The sequence below is a fragment of the Plecotus auritus genome, assembly GCF_963455305.1.
Source record: "Plecotus auritus genome assembly, chromosome: 4".
NCBI classification, from domain to species: Eukaryota; Metazoa; Chordata; class Mammalia; order Chiroptera; family Vespertilionidae; genus Plecotus; species Plecotus auritus.
Window position 1 is genome coordinate 179,646,901 of NC_137775.1, and position 26,760 is coordinate 179,673,660.

Sequence of the window (26,760 nt, forward strand, 5' to 3'; positions counted from 1 at the left end):
CTGCCTCAGGTTCCCAGTGCTAGGGGCGGGGGGACCTACCTGTGCAGTACACCTCGGAAATGTTGGGACCCTAAGTTCCCAAGTGTCTTTACGCCCAGGACATTCATATTTTCAACCCCCATCCCTGTAGGAACCTGGCGTGCTTCTTTTGCAAGAGCCGAGGCTGGAGCCTTGCCCGTCCCCTTTCGGCAGCCCCATGTGCACACCAACCTGGAGAAACAAAGACAGAGGTGGCCTTTCCCACGGCATTTATTCAGTCAACTGGCTACAGGAGGGGGGTAAACAAGGGACTCAGAGTGCTGGGGGAGGTCGGAGTGGGACGAGTCGAAGGGTGGGATTTAAACACAACATAATCTTATAAATGGTTCGATGGAAGGTTTACAAATATCCATTAAAAAAATAGACTCCGCGGAGGGTCACAGAGGCAGATCACGAATCACCCGAACACAATCCATGAGCAGCTTCTGTTCATGGCGTTCCCTCCAGCCAAAGTCTCCCAAAGTGGTCTGCATTGCAGACTGTCACCATTTGCAGACACGCATGATACATATTTCCAATGCAGAACAATAAAGACTAGCACTGAGTAACGTGAATACAACACAGAAGAAAACAGAGCGCACCAAAACAGAGATCACCTGGTAGCAAAAATAGATTTGTGCCGATGTTCACATCAAAATTAAGGACATTCAAATAAATTATGCCAATACATTGGAACCATTACTCCTAAGATCGTAAGGACCACTTCTTACTGCTCGTGCAACACAAAGGTCTGAGGAAATTCCACGGCAGCTGAGAGACATGTGCAATTCATAGAATGTGCGGCGGACCCACGGCAAGGTGCGACCGCCAAATGAAAACTCTGCCGTTTACCCGTTTTCTTTCACGGTTGACACTGGTAATAGTAGGACAAGACCACTCATCACAAATCTGGAAAATACAGCCGAAGGACAGTGCTCAAAACCCAAGCAAATGACTTATGGGAAGTAATTAGCAGCAGGGTCTGAGAAAAGGCGCAGCCTAAATGAAGAAAACATTTAAAAAATTGCTTTGTATATTTTTCTCTCCCGGAGAGTCCCACAAGAGGGCATTCTGGGACTGGAGGACTGGATTGCTGTCCTACAGTGAACTGTTTAATTAGTACCAGACCCAGCCTGGCTCCTGGAAGGGCTTAGTACGGTTGACTCGGGGGAGGAAATACTGACCTAGGATGGGCTGCCTGGCCACAATGGACCTGTGGGCTCCTCCCCAATGGGTCTGGATGGATCTCCTGCAGCTGGAGGGGTGGAGGGAGGGGGGGGGGATGGTGGCCACAGGATAAGTGAAGGGCGGTGTGGTGGGCTGCACAAAGCCCCATTTCCAAGAATATCTGTGCAGTTCTCTGTAAACTGGGGATGGAAAAACCAGGAATAAAATGCAAGCTACAGCAAGGGTCTCAAATGGTGCAGTGTTTGGCATTATTTCATCAGGAGATTCAAAGTCCGGAAAACTCGATTTTTACCTCAGGTCTGCCCAAACAATGCCATGTTTCTGTTTTCTCCATCTTAAAAATATAAAATGCCACAGAACTACAAATTAGGTGGGAAAGTGCTTTTGAGAATAGGGACTAAAGGGGGGCAAAGAAGCCATTACTCCCTCAAGGCAGTTTTAAGATGATAATGTCCCCACGCTGTTCAAACTTCGGGAAAGCCCTGAGAGACGCTGGTACTGGGGAGATTTGGAAATCTGTGCGCAGTTCTGCATCATGTTGTAATTCCTCCCGCTCCCCATCTCAAGTAAGATGACTACAAGGATGATATTTGGTCTATTTAGCCTTGTGATTCCAAAATAAAGCATCCTATCAGTTAAAATAACAGCATCGAGACAAAGAATTTCCAAATACTGCCACACAAAGCCACATCCGTCCAGGCTGCATGTTTTGTTTTTTCCTTTTTTGAGTAGCTTCTGGAACAGGCCGCTTTCAGAGTCAATATGACTGCAAGTCCACATTTACCTTCACACTGTGAAAGCTAGATCTGTTTTCCCCGGGGACTGAAAACTGCAGCCCACGCCTTCCGTCTGGGAGAATTGGATCCACGCTTGAAAAGAAAAGAACAAAGCACACACCGAAGAATGTGGCTGGTCATTTAACTGCTCAGAAATGGAAATGCATTGTGTTCCCGCTGACATCTCGATGACATGCGATGGGTGGGTGCAGTATTTAATGAGTTGTTTATTGTTTTTAAAATGCTAGTCACTCGCAGATGCCTCTCCACTTAGAAAATGTAACACGGTCCAACTGCTTACTTGGTGCGACACTGAAAATTCACGCGTTCTTTTTTCTGCCATTTATTCTACTTTTTATTCATAGCATTCTGCACGCTCGAAGCTATTATATAAATATCTGAAAAGTGTTTTCGGGAGAAACCTTTTTTACCACATCGTTTTATTTCATACTCCACAGAATTATGATGAACATTAGAATAAAAGGCTTAAGAATCAGGCTTTGGTTTTCATGTAATCTGGGCCGAAGTTGGAATTGCTTTGGTGACACAATGGAACTGCTGCACAAATTCTATTCCTGTCGTTTGAAATGACACATGTACAAAGACCAAGTTCCCCCTTCGGTAGTTATGATCCGCATTATTCAGGTCGGCTGCAAAACTCGCAAAAGGGGGGCACACGTAAGAAGTGTGGGCGGGGCACGACATCGAGGGCTGCACCGGCACAACACCGGGGAGAACATCAGTCCTCTACGCGTGTCTCTAAGGCAGATGGTCCAACTTTTTGTACAAGATCTAAAACACGGTGCTTGTGAAGAGGTAGAAAATACCAAGAGAGTGTTTTAAAACAATCAGCTATTTTGATAACCTGTGACAAAGTCACACTGCTGTGTGGAAGGAGCTGGAGGTTTTACACTGAACGGGGACACCCCACACTCGGCAGAGATGTGGTCACACGGGGCGGGGAAGCCAGGGGCGCTGGGAGCAGAAACCAGTTTCTTCACTTGTCAAGGACTCAGCTCTCACTGAGGAGAAATTTCCTCCTGCCTCTCCAGGATTTCATTCTGACGTTTAATTCATGGGGATCTCTCGGCTTAATGGTAGTCCCTCTGAGTGACGGGACGATTCTGCACAGCAGGCAATCACACCACAGGGAGGGATGAGCTCAGGTGCTTCCTCTTCAAGAAGGCGCCATGTGCATCTTCTATAAATCACGTTTCACTGAACTGATGACCTCCTCTCAGCCACCAAAACGCAAATGCAGATCTTCTCCAGACTCCAGCATCAGCAGGATGGCTCTGTATGAGCAAGTCGGGAGCGCTCCGAGGCAGAGAGACGGAGCTACCAAATTGAACTTGGGTGGTGTCCGCATGGGTAAGCAACCCTGGCATTCTTCTTATTTCTTTCTTTCTTTTTCCCCCTTCTCCTTTCTTAATGCACCTGGGAGACATGGATTGTTTTCTCTCCAACGTAATTTTATAAGGCATTCATTTAATCTGAAATTTCCTAACCTTTGGGAAATTAGTGTTAAAGCTTCGTTTGCAACCCACACATTAACATTCAATCTTTCATTTTTATTAAATACTTTATATATAAAAAAGCAATATCAAGGTGCTCTACATTAATATAAACAATCATGATAACAGTGGAAATTGTAAAGAACCCTAACCGAAGAAAATATATACTTGAATACTTACAACGCTAAGCTAAGCACAGTGATCATTCTAGGGAATGCTTTATATTACAGTGGTCGGCAAACTCGTTAGTCAACAGAGCCAAATATCAACAGTACAACGACTGAAATTTCTTTTGAGAGCCAAATTTTTTAAACTTAAACTTCTTCTAACGCCATTTCTTCAAAATAGACTCGCCCAGGCCGTGGTATTTTGTGGAAGAGCCACACTCAAGGGGCCAAAGAGCCGCATGTGGCTCGCGAGCCGCCGTTTGCCGACCACGGCTTTGTAAGAACACAGACACAGGTTTGTGGCTTGGGAAGGCAGACACGGGAGGACAGGAACGCATTGTGCTTCTTGCCCTTTTCACCACAGAACAGGATGGTCCAGCTTGGAAAAACCGAGATCTTTCCTCAGTTCCAGATAGGTGCCGTTGCTCACCCAGGAGTCATCAGCGGATTTCCTGTGGAAGGTAAGGAGGTCTTGAGGCTCTGGACAGTCCTGCCCTCTCCTGCCCTCCCCGCTTCCTCTCTGGCCCGCTGCCACCCTCACATGCATGCAAGGCCCCTGGCAGTCCAGTACTGCAGCTGGGAGGAAACTCACACCTGGAAACCTTTCTTATTTCTGAGCTTGTTCTCAAACAGAGGCTGTCAAACATGGTGCTTCTGGGAGAAGAGAGCCACCGCCTTGCGCATGACTGCGTAAAACTAAGTCAACCAGGTTGCTCATATCAAGGGAGAAATTAACATGAAAAACAAAAGGGGTAGGAAGCCATGACGGTCTGGAGAGAACTGCCTGGCTCGCCATTCTTGGACAACATAATATGTAAATTCAAGTTCAAAAGGTGAGTAGCTAGAAGAGTTTTCCTACTCCTGTCTCCCAGTTCCCCCAGAAGCAAGGGTTTCATCAGCTTCATTATTTCAGAGAAATTCCATGCATGCGTGAGGTACACACACACACACACACACACACACACACACACACACACACTCCACCCCTCTCCCATTCACTCAATGGGTAGCACTGTGGTGTCCTACCCCTTGAGTTTTTGACATAACAATATATTTTGGAGATCATTTTCCATTGTCACAATACGGTCAGCAAACGACAGCCCAAAGCCCAATTCCAGCCTCCTGCCTGCCTGTGTAGTAGTGGCACTGGACTGTGACCATGCCATGGTGTAAGTATGTCTGTGGCTGCTTTCATGCCGCAGCGCGGGCTTGAGGAAGCCCTGCTGAGCCCTCAGGGCCTGCAAAGCTAACAGTATTTGCCACTTGCCCTTTACAGAAAAAGTTTGGGGACTCCGACAATAAGAGATTCCTCATTTTTAAAAAACACAGTTACCTAATATTCCATTGCAGGGATGGACCGCAATTTAACAGTTAACCTACAGGATGGGCAATTAGGAGGTTGTTTTCAATCTCTGGCTATTATAATCATGTTTATAATGATATCATAAACATGTAATATCCTATTTTATATACGTATACATTAAAAATTCCTGTAAGGAGAACTGCTGAGTCAAAGAGTATCTGTATTTGTAATTTTGACGGATATTGTCACGTTTTAGGAGCAAAAGTAGCGAGTGCCTGTTGTTCCACTCTCAGGAACACTCCCCCCACAACGTCTCCCTGCTCTAATAAAGGGATGTGCTCACAGGGAGCCGGCCTGCATATCGGATCCTTCACTGCGAGACAGAGGCCTGAAGCTGCCCAAGCTCTGGTTTCCACTGAAATTCCCGGTGACATTTCCATTGCTCCTCGGCGGTGTGAACGGAGACACCCAAGGCCCCACATTCCTCTCTGTCATCCCCTGTCCAATACTGACACTTTTATAGAAAACCCAAAGGAAAAAGGGCCGTGGCCACTCGGCCACAGCTGTGCTGTCCTCTCCCACTGCAGACAGAATCTGAGGTGCAGGGTAGCCGAACAACACTTTATAGTTTGCATTTAATGTTCATTTGCTTCCCAGCGGCTTCCCACTTTGTGAGTCATTTTTGATGTTTCCACATTAGATCAAGTTGATGAATCTCCGTACCTAGTTCTTGGGCCGGTTTGGTTACCCACAACGTTTAATGATTCTGAAAGATACTGTAATGAACACCTTTCTAAATGCAGACTCTCCTTGTTTAAAAATGACACTAGATTTATGAGGAAAAAAAAAGAACTGATCTTCTTAAGGGTATATGTGTGTGTCAGTTGATCCATTTATCTATACACCTTGCCGTAAAAAATAATTTAAGGTCTTATTTTAAAAATATTTATATGAAGTTATGAATATTTTGGGATGGAACTCTAGCCAGTTAATCTTCACTCGCTCACCTCCCGAGTTTGTAAAAGTGATCAGAAGGGACCTTCCACACAGTTTTGGAGGAAAAAGCATTGTATTTGGGGGCTAGAACATTACTTACTGCTGTTCTGGAAAACATACTTTACTGCTGCTGTGGCAGATTAGTACTAATTCCTCCTAAAAGTGCTTCCGTTGCCCATTAAAAACTATCAACAACAACATCCAACCAAACAACACAAAAACCCCTGGTTGCCCTGAAAGCAAGACTCAGAGGGCGAGTGAGGGCAGGAGCTCCTGGCTTTTCCACAAGTGTCTGTTTTACTGTTCATTTAAGAAAGTATTTAACAGAACCCCTAAAACCGTATAGAGCCCTGGCCTGGTAGTCCAAGAGCCAGGCCCTGGTCCAGGACATTCCACGGGGTCCTTCCACAGATCACACCCCCCTCCTCCACCCCCGTTCTCTGGGTCTTCATTTCTTTCTTTTTGTGTGTATTTTAATATATTTTTATTGATTTCAGAGAGGAAGGGAGAGGGAAAGAGAGAGAGACATCAGTGATGAGAGAGAATCATTGATTGGCTGCTTCCTGCACTCCCCACACTGAGGATCAAGCCTGCATCCAGGGCATGTGCCCTGACTGGGAATCGAACCGTGACTCCTGGTTCACAGGTCAACACTCAACCACAGAGCCACACCGGCCAGGCTGGTTTTTTCTCAGTTAAAATAAAAGAGGCGGCGAAGGGCTGATGACCTCTGATGCCCCTTCCACAGCTTTATTTTTTTTAACGACAACTTCTTGGCAAGTTACTTTAAAATGAATGGTACATGTTCCAAGCCCAAGTGCATTAGAACTTCTGCAGGGTGGACACTTGGTTCCATGTTGGTAGCCAGCGGGGTGATCCTTAATGATCTCTCGCTGTGTAAAACACACCTCGGTGGGGGACCGCGCTCAGACATGGATTTAACAAGCTGGCCGGCCCCGGAGGCCAGGTGAGGGCGGTCTTGTTGCTTCTCCCACAAGCACTCACTGAGCACTTCCTTGCAAACTCACTGGGCTAGACGCCCTGAGACACAGCCAAGGAGGGAAGAAGACAGGGCCGCTGGGGAGGAAGAGGTTGGGACAGCCAGAGACCAGTGTCACAGAAGGTCGGGCCCTCACAGAGGGGAGGTGTCACCACTCTGAGGCTGGAAACACATCAAGGACCTCTTATTTGGGGAGGAGACACCCCTGTTCACTCTCTAGATACCAGAAGCATCAGGTACCTACCAACCAATAGCCCGCAGGACCTGGGCACTCACCTGAAAAACCGCGGCTGGTGCTCCACGTTGTTCTCCTCCAAGACCCGCCGCCTGTCCCTCTGCAGCTGCTCAATCCTCTGCTTCTCCGTCTCGGCTTCCTCCACGTTCCCTTCTTCCAGAAACCTGAGGCGTGGAGGGAGAAATAGAGGAACTGAATGCCGCAGAAACGAAGCAAAGTCACTGCTGAAATTGCAGGTGTCCAAACTGGATATTCCAAACACTCTCCTATACAGAAGGCCCTTCTCCAACCCTTCAAACAAGACTGTGAGGTAGTCGGGGAAGATCGGATTATTTAAATTGGTGATATATACATATATATCAAAAAATCATGTCTATACAAAGTAATTCGGAGTAAAGTCTCCCATTCATCCTCGTCTCTAATTCTTGCTGTTTCCTGCCCGCCCCACGTCACTCCGCAGGTAACCCACTGCTATTAGTTTCTAGTGCATTCTAGAGAGTCCTTATACCTATAAAGCAAACACTCTCACCTCTCCCTCCCTTTTGAAAATATAAATGGCAGCAGGCTACAACAATGTCTACGCCGTGGCTTCTTTTGTTTTACCTTTTTTAAAATTCTCACCCGAGGGTATTTTTTCCGTTGATTTTTTTTTTTTTTTAAGAGAGAGTGGATGGGAAGGAGGAAGAGGAGAGGAGAGAGTAAAACATTGATGTGAGAGAGACACACTGATTGGTTGCCTCCTGTATGCAGCCAACCCGGGCCGGGGATTGAGTCTGCAAACGAGGTGCGCGCCCTTGACCTGGAATGGAACCCTCAACCCTTCGGTCCACAGGCCGACCTCTCACCACTGAACAAAACCAGCCAGGGCTTGTTCTACCTTTACCTATCAATACGGGGTGCGGAGAGAGTAGCTTTACAGTTACGAGCACCTGAAACAGAGTTTATTCTTGTATTATTATTATTTTATTATTTTCTAGATGAACAACTACAAACCTACTTTTGCTCCACCCTGTATGTCTTGGAGATCTTTCTTGGTAGCACACAGACATCTTCATTTTTTATGTAGCTGCGTTACATTCAATTGTGTGGACATACCTGAGTTTATTTAAATAATTTCCTACTGACAGACACTGGGGACGCTCCCAATTTTTAAAGGTAATTTATCATGAATGCTGCAGTGAATGACCATGTGTATCTGTCATTGTATGCATGGGTCGGTGTACCTGAAAGGAGAAATTTCTAGAAGTGAGGTTGCTGGGTTAAAGGGTGAATTTATAATATACATATAACCAATCGCCCTTCATGGGGATTATACAATTCACATTGCCACTAGCAATGTTATTGGTGTGCCTTTGCCCTATAGCCTCAGCGTACACCACACTTGTGAGTCTTTTCCATCTGATAGGTTAAGAAATGGGACATCAATGGGGCTCTCAAAATGTCATCTTTGTGTGAGACGGAGCATCTTTCATGTTTAAGGGATATCTGCATTTCTTATTTTGTGACCTCTTCATTTTCTTATGTCCATTTTTTAAATGAGTTGATCTTGGTTTCTAGAACCAATTCATGAAATGAGCTGCAAGTACAGATTCCTCAGTTTGTCATTTATCTATTCACTCTGAGTATGTATTTTATTTACTTTGCCATGAAGGGTGTTGTTGGGTTTCTTTCTTTTTTTTAATAAAGTCAAATTTTTACCCTTTTTTTTTCTTCTTCTGGATTTTGGGTCTTAATTAGAAAGGCCTTAAGGGAGAGATAATTCTTTCCATTTTATAAAGTAGGAATCTGAGGCTGAGAAAGATTAAAAGACTTATATGTCGCACAGCTTGTTAGCAGCAAAGAATCAAAGGTTAGCTCTCAATGCATCAAAATAATTTAAATTCTAGGGGTGGATGCTTTTTATTCTTTCAATACACAATAAGTTTTATTTTTATTGAATGCAGTAAAACTCTTAAGAATAAACACTTTTTTGATACTTCAGTAGAAATGGGGCTCTACTGATGACTAAAGTCACGCCACACACAGCGCTAAGCTGGGCTCCGTTCCTGCCACACGGCTGCTCAAGTCCCCGTGGCCCTCTATTCCTGATGACATTCTCTCTCTCAGGCCCCTCTGGTGCCCCGGGAGCTGTTAATAACAGTCTTTATAAAAAGTTTTACATCTCTGGAGATAAAGATTGGAAAAAAAAAATCCTTACCTTTGGTCTGGCCTAAATCGAGTGTCAGTAGGTGGTAATAAAGTCTTCAAGGATGAATCAATTTCATTTAATTCTAGTGCAAACTGTGTGAAGCCATAATATTGCTCATAGCCTTTGGGCATGGGATCTACAAGAAAAAGAGATCATTCATCCCTAACTTGCATTTCATTTACTTTACTTTTTTATTTCATTGATGTTACTTTTTAATTCCTTCACTGTTTTCATCTCAGACCAGCCATAATGTCTCTCAGCTCTGAACTCTTCCATTTCTATTAAAATATCCTGGTTAACCAGCAGAGGCTGAACACTGCCCTATACATTTTCTTCTCTACAAGTTTTCTCCTACCTACAAGGATAAGGCCTCCTCTCTATGGTCGCACAGCAAATGTATAAAACACTGAAGTTTCTAGACTGTTTAAGCTATAAAAATGGTTCATTTACTAAAATAAACTACCTGTAAAAAAAGCTCTCAGTCCATTTTTCCTGACAAATAAGACTGCCACTCTAGAATCCAGGTGTGTTCTTTAAAATCCTCACCCAAGGACATGAAGAGAGAGGGAGGGAGGGAGGGAGGGAGGGAGGGAGGGAGGGAGGGGGAGAGAGAGAGAGAGAGAGAGAGAGGAGAGAGAGAGAGAGAGAGAGAGAGAGAGAGAGAGAGAGAGAGAGAGAGAGAGGTGAGGGACAAACATCGATTAGTTGCCTTCTGTAGGTGCCCCGACTGGGGATTGAACCTGCAACCCAGGTATGTGCCCCGATGGGAAATCAAACCGGCAACCCTTCAGTGCACAGGACGACACTCAACCAACTGAGCTGCTCCATCCGGGCTTGAGAATCCATTTTTCATTTGAGAGATGGCAATTTCTCCTAAAACTGTCCACTCCCTAAAATAGTGTTGAACTCCTAGCAAGTGGTCAATAAATGTTATTCTTTCTCCCATACCTGCCCTTCTTCTCACATATTTTAATGTAAAACCATCTCAGCAGAAGCCAGGAATAGAGGGATTATGCTGGCAGAAACACAGCCGCTGGGACTAAGGGGACAGAGATGACGGGACAGAAGGAAGAAAGCTACTGGGTTACTGGCATTTCACAGGCTGGACCACAGAGTGCTCCAGGTGCACTAGCTAAGGGGAGACTGGGGTGACTCAGAGGCCCCCAGGCTGCCGCTGCCATGGCAGGCCCAGACGGCATAGGCCTAGGGGGTGAGGCTGCCTCCACCTGGCAAAGGGTGGGCCCAGGGCTGCAGTTTAGCATGCCAGGTGGCCACCACCCGGAGCCTGGGGGCCGTGAGGGCAGGGCCACTGTCCCCGTGGGCCCAGAGGGTTGGACGTGGAACCAAGAGGGGATTATTCTGGACCCTTACGATCTAATGACATTTTTTCCTTGCTAGCTTAGGCTTGCTGGGGGCCTGTCTTCCCCTCCATGTCTCCCTTGGGAATGCCTATCCTATGCCCGTCCCACCACGGTATTTTGGAAGCACATTTGGGTTTCCTAGGCGCACAGCTGGAGAGGATGAATCACACCTCAAGCCTCACCCATGTCTGACTGATATTCAGATGGCGACTGTGGACATTAGAGTTGATGCTGAAATGAGGTAAGGCTTTGGGCAGCGGTTGGGATGGAATAAATAGATTTTGCCTGAAAGAAAGACAGGAATCTGGGGCCCAGAGGCAGAATGTTACAGACTGAATGTATCCTCCCAGAATTCACAGGGTGAAGCCCTCCCCTCCGTGTGGCTGTGTTTGGAGACGAGGCCTCTAAGGAAGTAATGAAGGTTAAATGAGGTCAGAAGGGTGGGGCCCTGAGCATGTGGCTGTCTGCAAGCCAGGAAGAGGTCCCGCACCAGAACCCAAATGTGTCAGTACCTTGATCTTTGATTTCCCAGCCTCCAGAACAATGATAACATAAATTTCTATTGTTTAAGCCACCCCGTGTGTGGAACTTTGTTATAGCAGTCCAAACAGATTCATGGAGATGTACTGCCCTAGCTTGAATTCCAGCTAAAAATCAAGCTAAAAATACTGAAATTTACAAATAAAATCACTCAAAGCCTGAGCTCTTGTTGCTCACACAGACAAATACAAATATTTTCCAAGAACTTTCTTCAGGCCTTTTTTTTGCAGACCATTTTTGAAGTTTCAGAAGTCCTTTTTGTCAAACTCTAGGTCTAATTCTCTGAGTATCCTAAACATGAAAATCCTGCCAAAGCTTCCTAACGTGCCTTCAAAAATCTACCCATCTCCATCCCCCAGAGTGAAGACAGTGGTTTTCCCTGGAGATAGATGGGCCTGGATGCTCATGGCCCAGGCAGAGACCTACAGCCAGTGAACCACACTGACAACAAGAACAGCAGCTCACAGTGTTCTTTCATCAAGGTTCCACTTTAGCGCCCAGAGGGGACGTAGCTCTGCTCTGTGGTACACACTTTAAGCAAAGGAAGGTGAATGCTTCATGTGCAGGATCTCACGCGGCGGCAATCCCTTCCCACTGGGAGGCGACCTCTGAGGTGGGGGAGGGGGAGGCCGCCACCCTCTGAAAGAGATGCTGTTGGCTGCCTCTTCTACGGCATCTCCCTTCCTTCCTTGCTATGGAGACTGCTCTGGTCAGGCAGCCCTGTGTCCTCCCTCGCGGATACACTTACCCACCTGACTCCTGCCTACCCAGTTGCCCAGGATTGCTGTGGGATGGGTTTGGACCTGCTTCAGGCTGACAAAATGTAAAGGCATTTCCTGGGGGCCCCTGGAAACACTTCCTTCCTGAGGAAGGAGAGGCACGGCGGAGAAAGTGCTTTTGTCCTCCCTTCTCCCTGCTCAGCGAGCTGCCCCGCGGGGATAAGATACATTTACATCCACGAGGGACACATATGGTCATATTGGGAGTCACAGAAGGTGCCCTCAATGATCTGTGCTCCCTACACAGGCTGCCTCTCAGCAACCCTGGGCCCCTGTCCCTCACTAAGTATGGGCACATAGCCTAATGCTTTAAGCCACCATTAGAATGGTTTTCTTGTTTTGTTTTGATTGGTCCAAAGTATCCTAATGGTGGTCTCTCAGCACAACGGGTTTATAATGTGACCATGACTGGGAAACACACTTAGAAGATGAACTAAAGTCTGAGCATGCTCTGGGAACCTGTTAGGAAGGTCTGGCTTCCCTGGTCCTCCTTCCACAGCTGCTTCCGGGCTCAGCATCCTTCTGGGATGGCAGGCGTGGCCAGAGTGGCTGTGGTGCTGGATGAGTCTGGGGGATCCCTAACTCTTGTAGAAGCCCCAGGTCACCCTGCTTTTCCGGTGACATTTTTCTCTTTGTCCTGCTGAAGAACAGCTTCTTGTCCCTGACTGATATCCCTTCTGTGCCCGGGCACAGGCGCAGGCGGCTGGGTGCTGATGGAAGACGGTGGTCATGCATTAGCTATGGCCTTGTTCTGGAATAAGAACCCAGGGCCTCCCAGCGCGACAGAGGTGCTGCTGATGAGCATGGGAATGAGTCTCAGACATGATCTGGTGAATGAAAGAGGGATCGACAGCCCTAACCCGTTTGGCTCAGTGGATAGAGCGTCGGCCTGTGGACTGAAGGGTCCCAGGGTCGATTCCGGTCAGGGGCATGTACCTTGGTTGCGGGCACATCCCCAGTAGGGAGTGTGCAGGAGGCAGCTGATCGATGTTTCTCTCTCATCGATGTTTCTAACTCTCTATCCCTCTCCCTTCCTCTCTGATAAAAAACCAATAAAATATATTTTTAAAAAAGAAAAAGAAAGAGGGACCGACAACTCAGACACAGAAGCAGCCTGGAGACTCCATGGCCGCTGATGCCCACCGCAGACGCCCGCCCCTCCACAGTTCCTCCAGCCACGCCCCCACATCCCCTGGGGCCGATTCCCCTGATACTGACTGGCTCTCCAGACACAGGTGGAGGAGGACGGGCCGCCATAGTAGATGCTCTCATGCCATTTCCCAAAGAGCCGGTGCACTGCCTTCCCACTCTTGTCAAACACCGTACCTTCGATCTCGCGGGAGTTCGTGCTCCAGTATTTTGCCTAGGATTCAAAGGGGAGTCGTCTGTTTAGTATTTTGGGGTCAACTTAGTACAGATATGAAGAGGGGGAGGGGAGAGGAAAAAGAAAGAACCATAAGGGAAATTCTATATTGCATATAGTTTGCCAGTTTTGGACTCTATCTCTTTTTTAAAATCACACTTTTAATTACTTAATAAAAATTAATAGCTAGCCCTTTAGAGTTTGCAATCTCAACCAGCCAACATTCGGTAATTCCATGTGTGTGTAAGATACCTTTTTTTCTACTTTTTCTACGTGCAAAGAAATAGGAAAGCTCAGTTCTTCTACATCAGCCAAATAGTGTGGCTGGCCTGTAAGCCCCCACACATGCGCCAACCAGGGCCGCGGATCGAGCCTGCAATGGAGGTATGTGCCCTTGACCTGAATCAAACTCAGGACCCTTCAGTCCGCAGGCCCACGCTCTACTGACTGAGCCAAACTGGCTAGGGCCTGACAACTGCAATTTAAAAGAAATGTAATTCATGTAATTTTTTCCTCTAAAGGCACAAGACAGTCTTTGGTAAACCAATAAAGGTGGCTGCTTTGTAAACCAAGAAATTTTCTAGCATTCCCCCCCCACCCCCCAAATCTAGATCTGTTGATCCAACCACAGGAACCTTAGGCAATGCATATTCACACTGTGGTTGGTCCTGGTCTGAGACCAGCTCGGCTCCGTTCAGCCTGGAGGGTTTTATACAGTACTACACCGCGCCCAGCAGAGGGAGCTCTAACTTCCTAGAGTTGATTTTTTCCAAACCTTTCAATTACCTGACTGCCCTACAAAATCTCTATGAGAGAAAAAAAAAGAAGGCATTACTCCATAAGTCGAAAATCCAATTACTGTTTTCAGCCAAAACAGGATCTATATTTGGAAACCTATAAAGTTGAGCGGCGTTTTCAGGCCACTTTCCTAGTCTGGTAAACAAGGGAGGAAGGGCGGAGTGCAGCAGCATCTCCACCTGAATCAGAGATTCATAGGCCAGTCCTCGCGTCCTGCAAAAACGAGAAGATATAAATACTGTCCAGGCTCCGCAGTTTATTCTGAAGCAGGACTCAGACTTTTTTCGTGCAGATGTTTGCCCATAGTCCATTGCTGGGAAGAGGACAGACTCTTCTCATCTCTCATGGCTACAAACACCTACTCTCTGTCCCTCAGTGGGCAAGTGCCACGTGGGTGGCAGGGTTCCTTGGGGAAAATGCTGGACAAGGGGGCTCATGGGAGCAGGGGTGCACAGATTCCCGTGCCAGATGGCCTTTTGCTTCTTCTCTGCAGGGAGCTTAATGAAGCTTTCAAGCAGGGCCATGTTTATTTTATGTGAGTCTCTACCTGGTATATGTCTGACTACAACCCAGTCTGACTTATGGGGTATAAGAAAGACCCCAGTCCATCTCTTCATCATGTCCCCTACCAGCTATCGGTGGTACAGAGAGGTACCCCATGAGGTTCCGCAATTAGAACCTAATAACTCTGCTTAGAACTTTGATCTGAATTCAATGCAAACATTTTTTTGAGGGGGTGACACTCTAAGGCAGGCTGGGCAAACTTTTTGACTCGAGGGCCACAATGGGTTCTCAAACTGGACTGGAGGGCCGGAACAAAAGCATGGATGGAGTGTTTGTGTGAACTAATATAAATTCAAAGTAAAGGAGCGGAGGGGAGAGCAAGAGAACCCTCCGCTCTTTCGGTTCCACGGGCCGGATAGAACAGCCGAACGGGCCGGATCCAGCCCGCGGGCCGTAGTTTGCCCACGGCTGCTCTAAGGCCATGTTAAGTACTTGAGATTTGCAACAGCAAGAGGGGATCTGAGGAGGAAGCAAGGCAGGGGAAGGCTCCAGCTAAGGCTGGTGGAAGGCCAAGCTGACGGCAGGTGTTCTGCCTCAGGCCAGCCTGTTCATTCATCCTGTGATGAGTCTGCTGGGGGCCAGGCCCCATTCCCAGGCAGCAGCTGCACCCCAAGTGAGAGTGAGGAGTGAGAGCGAGCAGGCGTTTGCTTTTCTGGAGCCAGGAATGGCGCGGGAGGTGTGGGGAACAGAAAATAAACAAGTAAGTCAACGGGGCGGCTAACTAGAGACAGTAATAAGAAAATGGGATGTGACAGAGTCACTAACAGGACAGGGCAGGTGATGGAAGGATCTGGGGAGAGAGAGAATGAAGAGAGAAAGGCCAGTGTGGTCAGAGGACAGTGAGGAAGGATGGGGACGAGGGGCCGGTAGGAGCTGAGGTTGGAGAGGAGTGAGGTCAGTGTGCGTGTGTGTGTACACGTGTTTGTGAACTGGAGGGGCGGGGCGGGCAGTGCAGACTGAGCGGGTCCTGTGGGCCTCCGTACGGATGTGAGCTTTTCCGTGAGAAAGACGGAAGTTGTCAGAAGATTTGGTCAAATTCCACACAACTTGCATTTTTAAAAATTGTGGTAAAACATATATAACAAAATTTACCTTTTTGACCATTTATAAGTGTAGAATTCAGTGGCATTAAGTACATTCATAATGTTGTGCAACCGCTGCCTTATATCTTGTCAGAAATTCTCCATCGTCCCAAGCTGAAACTGTGCCCATTAAACAGCTCCCCATTTCCTCGCCCCAGCCCCTGGCCACCACCATTCTGCTCTGTCTCTGAGCTTTGACTGCTCTAGGGAGCTCACATGAATGGAATCAGACAGTGTCTGTCCTTTTATGGCTGGCATATTTCACTCAGCATGTCTTCAGGGTCTATCCATACTGAAGCACATGACTTATGTTTTATTTTATTTTTTAAATATATTTTTTATTGATATCAGAGAGGAAGGAAGAGGGAGATAGAGACAGAAACATCAATAATGGAGAGAATCCTTAAGCTGCGGCTTCCTGCATGCCCCACACTGGGGCTCGAACTGTGACCTCTTGATTCATAGGTCGACGCTCAACCACTGAGCCATGCTGACCGGGCTGACATATTTCAGAAGAGCCCCTCTGGCTGTTGCCCTGAAGACAGACCAGAGGGGAGGATGGGTGAAGGCCGGGAGGAGCTATGGCCCTGGTCCAGGTGAGAGCGTGGGGCTGGGACCAGGGGACCCCTGCCAGCACTGCTTGTCTGCTGGCACAGAAGTGAAGGCGAAAGGTTCCCCAAGGCACCTGAGGCCCAGCTCTGTAAGGCCTTTCCAGGGTGGAGGAGAGCCCCAGGGCCGCCGCTCACCTTGATGAAGTTCACTTTGCAGTGGCAGGAGTCGTCATTCAGGTTCTTGATGACAATCTCCCCGTAGTGCTCAATCCACCGCTGCCCGCTTAAGATGTTATGGATGCAGGAGGTGACTTTGTTCCACTCAAAATGGTCCCCGAAACTAAAGGAGGAAAAGGTGAGAGGGCGATGCAAACAAGCGTAGCTTTTTAAATAAGTAAGTCACACGATGAGTTCCTCATCCCTGCACCTGCGGAGCCAGCACCCACGGAGCCTTCCCTCTCCAGGGAGGCAGCACGCCACCGAGGGCGACAGCACCAGACTCGGCTCTCTGCAAGCGGCCGGAGGCCTAGCTACCTCCGCTGATTTCCTGAACACCGTCCCCCACCCTCCACACCCCCCCCAGCCCCGCCTCCTCCTGGGACAGAGGAGGGAACTGAGAGCTGAGGTGACTCACCTAAAGTCCCCAAACTAGGGAAGGAAAGTGGCTATGGGGAAGAATGGGGGTTTTCACAATCTGCTCTCTCTCCACACATACATGTGCACACAGATGTATATATGCATATAGGTATACACACGTGTGTGCATATTACGCACCTATATGTATACACACATATAGCATATGTGTAAATCTTAAGATACATATATCTTAATCTTTTACAATGAGAAAGTATTCAGATTCCAGTTCCACAGATACATAATAATTATATAAGACCAAACACTTACACGGCACATGCCATGTGCCAAGTACTAGTGTACGTGTTTAATGTTCACAACAGTCCTATAAGGTGGGTGGTGTGTGATCCCCGGTTCACAGGCGGCAGCACCGGAGACCAGAAAGGTTAAGTAACCTCCAGGACCTGCCATCAGCACGCAGCAGGGCGAGCTCCTGGGTCCTGGCAGCCTGGCTCCAGGGGCCATTTTGTTTTATGAGTAAGTATCAATCATCCCTCAAAGATCAGGCCATCCCTTTCTGAAAAGGAACTCAGACCGTGAGGCAGGACAACACGTTAACAAAAACCATCATTCTTAGTTTTGTTAGCAAGTATAAATGAGTTTTAAAGAAGTGTCTTTTCTGGTAATTTTGGTCTCGCAGAAGCATTTTCATTTGAGGGAAATAAAATATGAGGTCGTCATAATAAGGAACACTTGCATTTACTGTCAAACAGATTAAAAAACCAAACCAGACACCAGCACCTTAGGGACCGTGAGCAGCTTGCTCCTAAGGCTGCCATCTTGGCCCTAAATTCTCTAAGGTTCCCAACCACAGAGGCACTTACGCCGGCAGAGTCACATGGGTTGTGCCAATGGGAACGATTTCCATGGATTTGCCCCAGAATTTGTTTTTCCATCTCACATCTGAAATGAAATAATACCGAGCATTACACATTTACCAGGAGAGTTAGGTAGACAAAAGAGTTCTTCGGATGCATAAATGATCAATCACAACATTGAACAATCTCTTCATAATAAAACCCTTTGTCATATATAACTTTAAAAAAATATATTTTTTTATTGATTTCAGAAAAGAAGGGAGAGATAGAAACATCAGTGATGAGAGAGCATCACTGATCAGCTGCCTTCACACCCCCAAACCCCCTCACTGGGGATCAAGCCTGAAACCCAGACATGTACCTCGACTGGGAATTGACCTGTGACCTCCTGGTTCATAGGTCAATGCTCAACCACTGAGCCATACTGGCTGGGCACAGGATAACTTTTTTATTCTCTACTAGTGACCCGGTGCATGGATTCATGCACATTGAAAGGAAATTAATTAGAAGGTGGCCGGCAGGGCAGGACTGGGGGAGATGGGCTGGACATGCCCTGGAGCCAACCTCCTGTGGTCCCTCCCCAGCCAGCCGCACCTGGGGTGGTGCTGTGGCTTGAAGGGTGTCTGCAGAGTGAGCAGGGTCCCTCTGGCAGGATTGGGCTGAAACTGGCTCTCTGACATCCCCTGAGGGGTCCCGGAGTGTGAGAGGGTACTCTGAAAAGTTGCTGTTGTACAGGGTGTGGAGTGCAAACACAAGTATGCGGCAAACCAGATTCGGGGGCAACAGTGCCCCAGCAACAACACCATAACCCACGGCCGAAGGTGGAATCACATGGCCCCACGAGGAATCGGGTTCCTTCCTCTTTAGTTTTGGGGTGCATCACCTGAGAACCGCCGCTGCCAAGTCACTGCAGCTCGGCAGCTCCTGTGTTGAGCGAATGCCTCCTGGTGGTCAGTGTGTGTCATGGTGACTGGTCGAACGGTCGGACACTTAGCATATTAGCCTTTTATATATATAGAATAAGCTAATGAGAAGATGAAGTCCCTCCCTTGGGAGAGCTCACCGGCTCTGAGTTTGTTGTGTGGTGAAATGGAACAGGACATGCTTGGTTAGAGAGAAGAGTGGGAAGACAGATGGGTACAAAAGCCACTGGGCTCTGCAGCCTGGCTAAGAAGTCTGGTTTGTGTGCCTCAAGGGAAAATAGGTGTTTGTTTGGACAGAGAACTGATGTGATTAGATACAGACTTTGCAAAGATAACCGGCAGCAATATGGGGAAAGGAATAGGAGCAGGAGAGATGAGAAGCAGGTGACAAAATGCAAGTCTTGCCCAGCAATTCCAAGCCCAGGGCACACTTTTAATCTTAACCAGCATTTAACAGCCGTTCCTTAATAAAATAAAAATCTATAACATCACAAAAAATGATGGGGTTGAAAAGATTAGCACATTACCTTGCCAGAAAACAAAATTTTCAGACTCAGCGTGACATGCAGAGATAGGCGGGTGGTGGCTGACCTGTTGGAAACAAAGGCCAAAAACAAACAAAAACATTATTAACTTCTGTGTCTCGTTAAGTCCCTCCTTCGCCCTTGCGTTGAGATGTAACAACGCTCAGGGTCTAAGAGTGAATGAATGCTTCCTTAGTTTTCTTTTAATAAGTCTGTCCTTTAGAGGGCGCTTCTAATGCGGTCAATTCCAATTTGCTCCAGTTTGTTAGGGGTGAAGGGAAGCCTGGGAGAAAGGTGGCAGAGTGAGTGATGAGGACGGAGCCACCTTTTGAAAGACGTGAAAATAAAAACAAGGGCATGCCAGGGCTGCGCGCTCACAAACCCTCTGACATCAGCTACCCATGTCATAATCCCTATCAGCTGTTCTGAAAGCACCTGCATTTAATTAGATTGTCAAATCACAAATATTTTTAATCACTACTTCTAAGCACACAAAAACTCTCAATGCCTCAGCAGAGTTCACTCTTTTGAAAATTGCATCACATGTCCAGTCTCTTGGCAAATTACCTACAGGAAGATGAATTCAAGATCATTTTTTAAAAAAGAATCACGTGTCTCCAAAGAGCTAAACGAACCATTATTGAAGAAATATTAGTCAACTGCTATTTTCTGTCATAACAGAAATATGCCATTTGAGTAAATAGGCAATCACATTCTAGAAAAGAGAGTCCCCTGGGGCAGAGGTGTAGCTGACTCCCTGCCTTTGACACTGGAGTCATTACTTCTGTCATTCACTGATGAAGGTGCTAATGAGGAAACCAGTCCTCAGTCACTCGGCACATGAACGGTAAGTGCACTGTTATTGTAATTCAGGATTAGTAAAACCAGAGTAACGTTGCCAGTGGTGTTTCCAGAAACTTCTGTCAGCGGGTTCTTAGCCAAGCACCTTACGTGTAGAGCATCCAGCTGAAGGCTTCACATTACAAACAAGGAGAGGAGCCAGAACGATTGAGTAAGGTTTTCCAAACACACTGAGAGGGAAGAAGCAAAGGTAAAACCCAGCATTTTCTGTTTACAGCATGGTTTCTGGGGTGGGGGCTGACTGATGCTCAAATCCACAGCTCTAGACCCTCAGGAACGTGGTCTGAAAACCACTTCCGGTGCCACCCCTGCAGGCAGAGAACAGCAGGGGCAGCTTCATGTAGAGTCCTGTCACATACACATTGAACGATGGATTTCACCTGCCAGCTCGCCCGAAGAGAAGCAGAGGCAAACATCTAAATAGCTGTGGCATCTCTCAGTTCTCAAGAGCACAGATCTCAGATCCAAGATGAGATGGGCGATGCACCTTTGCTGCCCCGGGATGGTTCTAGTTCCCACAGGCCTCCTAAGAGCACAGCCCCTCCCTGGGCCTATGGGATTCTCAAGGGCAATTTTCACTTCCAGCCCTTTTAGAAACCTACCTCCTAAAATGCATATCCTATATAATAAAGAGGTAATATGCAAATTGACCCTCACACCCTCGCATCATAAGATGGCCGCCCCCACATTGTCACAAGATGGCTGCCCCCACATCATCACAAGATGGCCACCCCTATGTCATCACAAGATGGCCGGCAGGGGACAGCAGTTGGGGGTGACCAGGCCTGCAGGGGAGGGCAGTTGGGGAGGACCAGGCCTGCAGAGGAGGGCAGTTGTGGGGGGACCAGGCCTGCAGGGGAGGACAGTTGGGGGCAACCAGGCCTGCAGGGAAGGGCAATTGGGGGTGATCGGGCTGGCAGGGGAGCAGTTAGGTGTCAATCATGTTGACAGGGGAGTGGTTAGGTGTTAATCAGGCCAGCAGGGGAGTGGTTAGGGGGCTACCAGGCTGGCAGGCAGAGTGGTTAGGGGCAATCAGGCAGCCAGGCAGACGAGTGGTTAGGAGCCAGCAGTCCCGGATTGTGAGAGGGATGTCCAAAACCGGCAGACGGATATCCCCTGAGGAGTCCCAGGTTGGAGAGGGTGCAGGCTGGGCTGAAGGACACCCCCCCCCCCCAGTGCACAAATTCCATGCACCTGGCCTCTAGTAAGTATATAAGCATAACCAATGGACACAGGCACTAGGGGGGTGAGAGCATGTGCCAGGGGGTGAGGGGGGAGGGGAGGCCAGGGGAGGTAAATGGGAGAAAAAAGGAGACATATGTACTACCATTTGTAATACTTTAAACAATAAAAAAATAATAATTCCTGTAATTTATTTATATTTCAGAGGTCTTTCTTCACCCTGACCTAATCATTTTTATTTATGCTTTGAATGTACCAAGAGGAGGGAAGCAGATGAGAAAAGAATGCATTTCAATATTTGTGTATTTTGTAAGTTTTTCTTTTTTGGGATTTATAAAAATATCCCTTAAATACATCAATTATGCAGCTGTTCCGAGACCTAATTAGACATTCCTCCTAGTTCCTGACTGGCCTCTGACCTTGTAGGGCAACTTGTGGGGATCAAACCTACAACCCAAGTATGTGCCCTTGACTGGGAATTGAACCTGAGACCCTCCAGAGGGTTGACACCCCAATCACTGAGCCACACTGGCCAGGGTGACTCTTCCATTTTAGTAACTTTCAGTAACTCCACTCGGCTTTTCTGTTGAGATTATGTGGATGGGTGGGTAAAAGGTTAAAATGACTGGGACAGCGAATCAGAAAAAGCCACTTTCAGGAAACAGCTTAACTGTGCGTCCTAAATTTAGACACCAAACCTTTCCCAAAGGTACCAAGAGAAGCCACGCCAACTGAAGGGAGTTTCCTGAGCCCCCAGAGGCTGATGAAGCCCACACAGCAGAGCTCTGTGCCAGGCAGCAGGGGGAGCCAGTGAGGAGTAACTCAGTAACTCACCTGCAGGAGACAGTGGGAGGAGAAAGGAAGTCCTTTCCGCCGAGTTCCCACCCCTCTTCCCCCCCCTCCCCCCCTCCCCCCCCCCCAAGTTCTGAGCTTATTTAGAAAGCCAAGGCTGAATCAGATTTCTTGGCACAAAGAAAGCTCCTTCCCCGAGACGGTGGACCATATGACAGGAATGTCTATAACTTACTCCAGATGCACCTCCTCCTCAGAGGCCACCCGCCAGCCACAGTGGGCGCCCAGAACAGCGTCCTGTGTGAGTCTGGAGGATGGAAGGCCGAGTGACGATGACAGACCAAAGCCCACAGTCTGAACAGTATAAAAGGCCATTTTCCATCGGCAGCCCAAGTCCAGCAGCTCTGAGCACAGCACCTAAACTACCCAAGAGACCCCAAGAGTGTGACGGAGAAGGGACCAGGGGTGGAAACGGAGGGCGGTGGCCGAGGGGCACTGGGAGGTGCGATGCCCTCGGCTCGGTTTCCGCGCGTGTACCTGACCCTTGCCTCGCCCGCACACGGGGATTCTGAAGATCAAATAAGAACCCGTTCAAAGTCTGAACAGCATAAAGCACCCTGCACACCTTAACTGTTACGAGGAAAATTTGAACAGCAAATGTTTCCTCTGGTGTCTGACAGCTGAGTCATTCTGACATTGCATTTTTGGGTCTTTTAAGGAGAAAAACAGAGCTCAATGTAGCTGGACCCTGGGAAGCAGCACTCACTTCAACCTCCCGGACCACTGGCCACTTCGAACATCCACGGACCCACCAAACCACAAAGCAACACGCCCAGGGCTTGGAGGAAAGGGACAGACACCACTTCTCAAACGTCTAGAAAACACAGTAGAGAAGCGAGCTACGCTTGTTCCTTTCGAGGTCCTTTCACTTGGAGATCTGATATCCATCAACGTCCTCGTTAGAATAAAATTCCACCCAAAATGTTAATTTGGGGGTCCTTCCCAGTTTATGCTATTAGTCGTTCAGTGACCTCTGCTCAATGTAGGGGTACAAGAAAGCAAAGGAGCCCCGATCTGAAAGCTGAAGTGTTTGTGTCGCCTCCACGTAACGGACGAGGGTGGTGTGTGGCTGGCTCCACGGAGGGAGAACATCTCCTGGGCAGGAGGCAGGGAGAGCCATGCTGGCAGGGACCGCCTGGGACAGAATAGACGCCCTGGCCGCTTTAGATGTGAAAGTAGAAGGTCTCTACATCGGGTCGGTGTAACCAAGGGCAGGTGAGGGAGCGGGGGACACTGAGCTGAGGTGTCTCCCGCTGGCAGGAAAGGGAGGGGCCTGGCCCAAACTCTCCCCACCCCTGGGGCAGCCCGGCCCATCGGGTTAAACAGCCACCTCTCCTCCTCACGGCCCTCACCTCGTGATTATAATGTTGGCTCCCCCAGTACTCTGTCTGGGGGACAGTCTGCCTGGGCACGCTTACCAAGCCTTCTGGTCCCCAGGACAGGTCTGTCTGCCACAGTCAATGCAGAGCAGCCGTCTAGTTCATGTATCAGTCTCTTGTCACCTTAGCTAGTGGGCCTGTCCCTGGGGGGCTCATGCATTCGTGGGTGTAATAAACGGACCAATCACTCAAGGCCACAAGGCTCAGTTCCAGGCAAGGGAAGTGGCTCCGTGACCAGGACTGGTGGCATTACCCTGGTGAAGCCAGCCGTGGGGACTCCTGCCGCCTCCTGCCTGGCTTTCTGTCAGAGACTCACCAGTGACATCATGCCCCCTTCAAACCACTTGAATTAGCAGCGTAGATACAGTACATCTCATTTCAACACTCCTCTTACTGTTCTTAACACCGTATGCTAAAAAATATTTTTCAAGTTGCCTCTAAATATAAGAGCAGTAACCACATGCTGAACGTTTACTCTATACATCAGTGTATTATTTCACCTAAGCCTTACACACCCATGAGCTAAGCATCACCACTCCTATTTTTATCAAGAAGCAACTGAGGCTCAGAAAATGTACGTCACCTATACAAGGCCAGGCACAGAGGAAGTGGGGGAGCTGGGATCTGGAAGCAGGTCTACATTCTACCCAGCACACCCCATGCTACTAACAATGACCAGATCTCTCTCTCGCTTGTTTCCTGAGGATCCGTTTCACAGAACTAAAGACTACGTTATGCAACGCTCTTTCCACCTCTGCGCGCTCTCTCTCTCCACGCCACCGCAGCAGAAACCCAAGCAGGTGCTGAACTTGGCCCTGCCCCACCAGGGCTCTCGGGGTTGAAGCTTAGCTTCAGACAAGCTCACGTTACTATTGTTTCCTATACCTACTCCTCCTGTCCTGATTGTTGGCTGGAGTTTGGAGCTATTTGGGGCCTTTATTTCTTCACATGGGTGCATGTAATGCCATGGTAACCAATTTACATTTTCATTTATTCTCATTCCATTTTAGGTTCAGTGCTTAAATAACCCACTTGAATTTGAATCAGATTATCGTATCCCTTTAACTACTGATTTAACCCCCTACCTCCCTGATACCAGGGTTTACTTTCTCATTTTAGCCTCTAACTGGAAAGCTCCTGAAAATGCGCTTTGGGATTAACGTGTATCCATTTTCCTTTGAGTTTCAGAGAACGCTGCTTGCAATGTGCAGTTAAGACAAGCACCATTTCCATAGGCCTGACAGCCACACCCCCTCCCCTTCCTACCCCATAATGCACCTCCTTTGATAAAGAGGGCAGCAGGAGGTCAGGAAGGGAAATAATATTTTAGCAACCCGTCCCCCCGCCCCTTTCCCCTCAGCTTTCTAAGAATTGGGAGGAGAGAAATGTATCAAAGCAATCATGGTTAGTGTTCCCAGGTGACACTGAGGGATACAGGGAGGGTGGGCATGTTTGGCTCTGCTTTAACCGGGGTGGTGGTGGGGGAGAATTGTCTTTATCTTTATTTTCAGTGTCTGTGCACCCTGTTTTAGCTAAACAGTTCCTTACTGATGTATCTGGAGGCTGCCAATATGACACTAATGCAAACCATGCCGTCCAGCATGAGTAAGGAGAGCACACGCATACCACACTTTTTACTTCACGGCCTCAGAGCTTTGCAGAGAGCATCTCGTCAACCCTTGCAAAGCCATCTGAGGTCTGTGCATGACCATCACCCCCACTCTAAACGGCAGCACAGAGGGAAGCAGCCGACCTGGTTACAAACCTAGAAAGAGGCGGAGCTGAAAGTGAAGCATAATAACCTCCATCTTATGTAAAACTGCTGTTTGAACTCTCTGCTATTGTTAGATAGCCCCTGGTCCTGTAAACTCTGTCACTTTAGGACAGTCTCTTATTCTGTAAAATGACTTTGTTTTTAGTTCAAATAATAGAAAAAGATAAACTTAACTGTCTGACCTTGCAAGCTAGCCATCCAATGTAATAGACCAATATTGATAATAATTTCCATATTCTTATGCCAAGCACTAACTCATTATGTATTCCAGGTTACAACTGTCTGTAACAATAACTCACACAGAGCCCTTTGTAATATCTGCAAACAGAGAGGCTGGAAAAGTATAAATACGGGAGACTTCCTGTATGTGCTGCTCAGAGATTTGGAAGAGACACCTCCCTCTGGGCCACGCGCAATAAAGGCTCCTAATTAATTGGCTCATTAAGGCGTCCTGTATCTCACTCGCTGACTTACGATACAACAAAAGGAACCTACGCCGTCTGGTTCCAGAGGTGCTGTCCTTGAATAGCGTTCTCTGCTGATCCTGAGAGGGGAGAGGTCACGTGGAAGCTCAGGGCCCTCGGCTGCACAGGTATGCAGTGTGTCCATCCCAGCCGAGGACAGGCATCCGCAGCCCCGCCCGTGCGCTCCCAGCACCTGGGCAGTGCCGGGCACGTGGTACATGCTCCACACGTATTTATGGACCGAGTGAATAAATACGTGAATGAATGATTATTCTTAAAATCAAGAACAATGCATTCATTTGGTGCTACCCATCCTGATAGCCCCGTTCATGCTCTAGAACAGTGGTCAGCAAACTGCGGCTCGCGAGCCACATGCGGCTCTTTGGCCCCTTGAGTGTGGCTCTTCCACAAAATACCACGGCCTGGGTGAGTCTATTTTGAAGAAGTGGCATTAGAAGAAGTTTAAGTTTAAAAAATTTGGCTCTCAAAAGAAATTTCAATCGTTGTACTGTTGATATTTGGCTCTGTTGAGTAATGAGTTTGCCGACCACTGCTCTAGAATGATGGTGTCAACGAGCTGAGGGTGCACCCTTTAAACCTAAATGGCAGCTTGGGCAAATGCTTCTTCCTTAGAAATGTCCTCTCCCTGTGACGTGGGACAGAAAGGGCACCGCTGATTCATGTGGCCAAGCGAGAGAGCTCAGCGGTGCTGGGACCTTCGTGCCCAGGGGTGGCGGCTAGGTTTCCGTGGAAGGGAACGCGATCCCTCTCTTCATGTGTAAAAGCCCTATAATCATCTGAGTTGCTTTGAAGCTGGTGAAAGGCGGAACACAAATATTTCAAAAGCACATGTCGTGGGAGGCGTAAGCGGCTCCGCCGGGACAAGTGGTGCGCGCAACTCTACAGCGCGTACACAACTAACAGAGG

The 26,760-nt window shown here is 47.9% G+C and overlaps 1 protein-coding gene across 4 annotated transcripts in view; it reads right to left on the bottom strand.

The window, feature by feature from the left end:
* Positions 1–231: 231 nt before the first annotated feature.
* The window catches only part of OSBPL3 (oxysterol binding protein like 3), a 151,089-nt gene continuing 124,560 nt past the window's right edge, over positions 232–26,760 (bottom strand). For all 4 annotated transcript variants that reach the window (XM_080666458.1, XM_080666456.1, XM_080666459.1 and 1 more), the window contains 7 exons: positions 19,325–19,388; positions 17,881–17,959; positions 16,619–16,763; positions 13,284–13,428; positions 9,395–9,521; positions 7,239–7,361; positions 232–4,115 (listed from right to left, as the gene is read on the bottom strand). In XM_080666458.1, the coding sequence (XP_080522584.1) occupies positions 4,019–4,115; positions 7,239–7,361; positions 9,395–9,521; positions 13,284–13,428; positions 16,619–16,763; positions 17,881–17,959; positions 19,325–19,388 (780 nt within the window). In that variant the 3' untranslated portion in view covers positions 232–4,018. The remainder of the gene's footprint in view (positions 4,116–7,238; positions 7,362–9,394; positions 9,522–13,283; positions 13,429–16,618; positions 16,764–17,880; positions 17,960–19,324; positions 19,389–26,760) is intronic.